This window comes from Triticum urartu, unplaced genomic scaffold (genome assembly GCF_003073215.2).
Source record: "Triticum urartu cultivar G1812 unplaced genomic scaffold, Tu2.1 TuUngrouped_contig_4295, whole genome shotgun sequence".
NCBI lineage: Eukaryota > Viridiplantae > Streptophyta > Magnoliopsida > Poales > Poaceae > Triticum > Triticum urartu.
In genome coordinates this window covers 1-5,217 of record NW_024114872.1, presented here as the reverse complement: position 1 = coordinate 5,217, position 5,217 = coordinate 1, and the positions used below count along the sequence as shown (strand labels likewise).

Below are 5,217 nucleotides of genomic sequence, written 5' to 3'. Positions count from 1 at the left end.
GGTTGCATGCTTGCACATGTTCCTGGCCTTCATTTTACCAGCCGCTGGGCCTTATCCACGCCGATGTTGCCACATGGCAGCAGCTCGCGCGGACACGCATCCCTATGACAAGCGGATAGCCCCCGCGCCGGCCCCACGTGTCATCGCCCATCCCCGACGAATATTCGTCGCGCAGCAGGCCACCCCGCCCCGCTCCCGCGACCCCGGACTCCAACTGCGCGCGGTGCAATCCGATTTTTTTTCCAGGCCTCAGTCCCGCCGTTTGCACCACGTCCACTTCGTACACACGGTCCGTGGACCGCACGGGCACAGCGCCATCCCCAGCCGCAGCCAGGGTTTGCGGTCCATGGACGACGTCCACGCCAGTGCACAGCCGTCCCCCCGCGCCTGACGGCCGTCTCCCCGCGCCCCAACCGCTTTGTCCTGACCGACGAGCGGCCCCGTACCAGACCGCTTACCTCACTACCCTACATGCTGACTGACAGACGGGCTCGGTCCTGGTGCATCAGTGCTGGTCCCATTCGTCAGTGACTGCATGGGACGAGGCCGGCGGGTAGGCCGTCGGCGCGCAGGGTTTATCTACCGAACGGCAGAGCACGGGGGCCGATACTTTTACGATATAAAAATCCCCAAATCCCCACACGTCCATCGTTTCCCCCCTCCCCACCCGTCGCCCCCTCCTCGCGTTCCTCGTGCGTGCGCAGAACCCCGAGGCCTCGGCAGCCATGGCCACCGGCGGCGACCACGCGGCGGAGGAGCTCGTGTCCGTCGAGATGCCCGCGCCCGAGGGATGGACCAAGAAGGTACCCACTGCCCGGCTCGGCGTCGCCGCGTCGAGCTGCTTTGCTTTACCCACCGGCTAACACGAGGGTGCTTGTGCTTTGTTCCGTCGCTCCAGTTCGAATTGCGTCGAATTGGGCGGTCTAGAGTCGGAATTAGCGAGTGTCGGGGCCCCGGGCCGCGGGGACGCGGGCGGTGGGGCGCGAATTCGAGCTGGATTCGTCGGTTCCGGGGTCTAGGGTTCTAGCAGATTTAGGGGTCAGATTCTAGGGTTTGGGCGCCTCGGGGTTGGTGAGGCACCACTGCCGCGATTGGACTAGTGCTATGGCTGGCTGGCCAGCGCTCGTGGTGGTATCTCGGTCTTACCGGAGTCTCTCCGGAGCTAGATTGGAGCTGCGCGTCTGTGTGGATGCGCCTGCTGTGAGCTCACCGAAATGGTTGGTGAACAGTGCCGTCCCCTTTCGGGTCTGTTGGTGTTGGGCGTTTAGCGTCCCTGGGGCCTATTGGGCTTGCGCCATGGCCCACGGCTTGGTGGTGGGGGCCGATTCCCAAATCTCGATTCTGTTGGTAACATGTGGTGAAGGGGCAGGGGCTTGGTTTGGCCCTGTGTCCTGGCCTGGCTAGGAAACGGGGAATTGGATTCAGTTGGTCGACTTTGCCTGGGCATGGAACTGGGCTGCACTTTGTGGGATGAGAGTAGCCGCCTGGCTTCAAGTGTCCCCATTTTAATTCCATGTCCATCTGTTTGTACGTTTTAGTTGGATTCAGTTGATTGAGTTTACATGAAGAATTGTGTTGCATTTGCAGTTTTGTACTGCTTCATTTAGTTGGATTCAGTGTCCCCATTTTAACTCGGTAGTTGATTCGATGTGATTTTGGTGAACTTTGTTAGACTGTGTTTTTTATTTTGCTGTATCTAGACATGGCATTTTGTCAGGACAAATTGCTTGAACTGAGTCAGTGCACGCTTTTGCAAGCATGATGTTGGCTCAACAGGCCTCCTGTGGTATGCCATGCTAGTTGGAGTTTCTCCTGTTGGCTGGGAATGCAATGACCAAGTGTTTTGAGTGCTTAGTCCATTGGCTTTTTCATGGCCTTTGTGATTTTCTATGGTTGCACCAGCAAATCTCAACAAGGTACATGTCTTTGTTCATTAGCGGATGTCTTTATGGCGGTTAGATTCCCCAAGCTTCTGGACTGAGCAACTTCTAGCTCATTGGCGGATGTGTTTATGGCGGTTAGACTCCCTAGCCTTTCTACTGGATCATGCTAGCACCCAGGATCTATTAAATAGCTTAGGCGGTGATTTGGTTGTTTCTGTAGCATGTTTTGTTTCTATTATGATAGATAATAACGACAATTGGTATATTTATCCACCGGATAATATGACAATTGGTATAATTTTCTGCCCGGATAATAAGGACATATGTTAAGGTTTTGTGTGGTTCAATGAAAAAAGTTGGTTGTGACTTCAGAATCTTCATAACTCTTTATGTTATCATAATTAATTTGTCTAATAGGGTAAGGAGTTACTTTTTTGATTATAGGTTTGCTTGTACCTACCTTTTCATAATATGATTGGACCGTGTCGTGGATAAGGCATAATCTCTTTGTAGCATAAGGATTGGCCACGTGGTATGGCTTGCAGTCGTTGGATATATCTTATATTGCCAAATTTGTGTTGAAAGGTGATTTTTTTGTTCTAGACTTCTAGCTCTGAAAGAGCCTAGATGGCAAGTATTTTTATTATTGTAATTTATGATTATGATGTTGGTTCCAATCATTTGTAACTTCCTAAGTTAAAGATTCTTGATTTGAGATGGATAAGATGATTTCACATTAGATTCAGGGCCTTCTGTTTGAAATTAAAAAAAACATTCATATATTTCTTTTTAGCATATGTGTGGTGTTTCTGTTTTCACTTTCTTGAGAAGGTTTTGCATTTTATACGTATATAATATGCGACTGCACTCCAAAAATATAGACATTGTGTTAGGAATGTGTGCACTTCAGACTCATTTATGAAATATGTGGTGCTGACTGTACGAGCTGATGCCAATAGTTCTTAGATTGAACTGAAGCATTCTTGCAACTTCAGAAGATAATTCCTTTATGCGTCTCGCCTTTGCTTTGCTATGTCAAACAAGATTGATTAAGTAGCAAACCTTATGCGTGAGACATGATTCGTTTTCATAAACTTCTGGAGATAGTCTGTTAATGTACATCATGGAAGTTCAATATCACCTTTGAAACTAGATCCACAGACCAGAGACCAGAAGTAGGTTGAACTTATGTAACTCTACATTGTTAGCTTGCATAGGTGGTAAACCATAGTTCATGTAACCAATTCTGGAAATATACAAAAATAATCCCTAATTGGATAGTTTTTGTATTTTTTCCTTTCCAGTGGTGTTTGTTCAACTGAATTATATTCCTGATATGTTTTTCTTACTGTGCATCTAATCACTTAAGCAGAAGTGTTAGGGATTGTATGCCATTTTTTGGTTGTAATATATAAGTATCTGGTATATGCATTTCTCTTTTTTGGGGGAAGATTTGAGATTGTTAACTTTTACCCTCTTGAATCTTCTATGGTGAATAATGGCATTGATTGCAGTGGTGAATAATCAATTAAAACTTGAGAGAGAAGGGTGAACCTAGAGTTGAGACTCCCCCTTGCTTGTTTTATTGTGTATAAGTGGGAACAGTGCTTGATAATACATCTGACATTATTTAAATTAGGCTAGAGTTGAGATTTTACCTCACTTGGTTTGTTGTGTATTAGTGGGAATATCGTATGGGATAGCAATAATAAACGGCAATGCTTGAATATGAATAGATCTAGCCATGTAACATTAGACATTATTAGGGAGCCTAAAGTCCTAAACACAGGATGGTTGCCTTCACTCATACATTGTTAATCTATCACTAAACTTTAAGCAGTACACAGGTTTGTTCTGGCTGCGCTTTCTAATTTCCAACATGTTTTGTTGGGTGTGAATTTGCTTCCAGTGTTAGAAATATGTATTTTTTAAGCATGTATTTCATACACTTAACGTGTCCATTGCCAATAATCTCTATTCGGTGGCATCAACTAACATCTCCTCTTTCCTACTATTGCAGTTTACTCCCCAGAGCAGGGGAAGATCTGAGATTGTTTTTGTTTCACCAACTGGAGAGGAAATTAAGAACAAGAGGCAGCTGAACAGCTATCTGAAGGCAAACCCTGGAGGCCCCACTTCATCGGAGTTTGACTGGTCAACTGGTAGATGCCTTTCCCCCTTGTTTTCTTTCAATATGTCTCTAGATAACTCTGGCTGTAGAGAGTCCATGGTTGCACAAATCTGATTGGAATCTAAATGCTTTGCAAACAGGTGATACCCCAAGGCGTTCTGCTCGGATTAGCGAGAAAGTGAAGGTATTTGATAGCCCTGAGGGTGAAAAGATACCAAAGCGCAGTAGGAACTCAAGTGGCAGGAAGGGGAAGCAAGAGAAAAAGGAGGATCCCGAAACTGAAGAAGACAAAGAAGCTGAAGCGGGCAAGGAGGCCCCTAGTGAAGATGCTGCAAAGAGCACTGATGTGGAGATGACGGTTGCTGAGGCGATTGATGCTGCAAAGAGCACTGATGTGGAGATGAAGCCTGCCGAGGCGAATGATGCTGCAAAAAGCGCAGATGTGGAGATGAAAGTTGCTGAAGAGGTGAAAGCTGCTCCTAGTGAAGATGCAGGGAAGCCTGAAGACTCCACTCCAGCACCTGCAGAACACAAGGAAGATGTCAAACCAGCTGAGTCTGATGCCGCTCCGGTACCAGCGGCGGAGGACAAGAATGAAGATGTCAAACCTACTGAGTCTGATGCCCCTCCAGCACCAACAGTGGAAGACAAGAAGGAAGATGCCAAGCCAGCTGAGGCCGATGCCCCTCCGGCACCAGCGGTTGAAGACAAGGAAGACGCTAAGCCAGCTGAGGCCGATGCCCCTCCGGCACCAGCTGAGGCCGATGCCCCTCCGGCACCAGCGGTTGAAGACAAGGAAGACGCTAAGCCATATGAGGCTGATGCCCCTCCGGCACCAGCAGTTGAAGACAAGGATGATGCTAAGCCAGCTGAGGCTGATGCTGCTTCGGCACCAGCAGTGGAAGACAAGGAAGATGTCAAGCCATCTGAGGCTGATGCCCCTCCTCCGGTGAGTTCGGAGGAGGTGAAGATAGAGGAAGCTCCTCTGGTGAGTTCGGAGGGGGCGAAGACAGAGGAAGTAGCCCCTCCAGCGAGCAAGCCAACTGAGAACTCAGTTGTTGCTCCCAGCGAGCCAGCTATTGCTCCTGCTCCTGCTGCAGTATCCGAAACCAAATCAGATGCTGCCGCAGTAGACAGCCAACCTGGTGCGGCCACCAATGAGTCGCCGTCCGCCGTACACAATGGGGAGGTGCGCCCTGGCGC

General features: G+C 48.6%; 1 protein-coding gene across 1 annotated transcript; it reads left to right on the top strand.

Moving 5' to 3' along the window:
* Positions 1-627: 627 nt before the first annotated feature.
* LOC125527624 (methyl-CpG-binding domain-containing protein 11-like) lies at positions 628-5,188 on the top strand (the record flags this gene model as incomplete). Its single annotated transcript, XM_048692136.1, is given in 3 exon segments — positions 628-803; positions 3,904-4,045; positions 4,155-5,188. Coding segments are annotated over 3 exon segments (1,254 nt in total), but the record flags the coding sequence as incomplete, so codon positions are not given.
* Between the last annotated feature and the right edge of the window lie 29 nt (positions 5,189-5,217).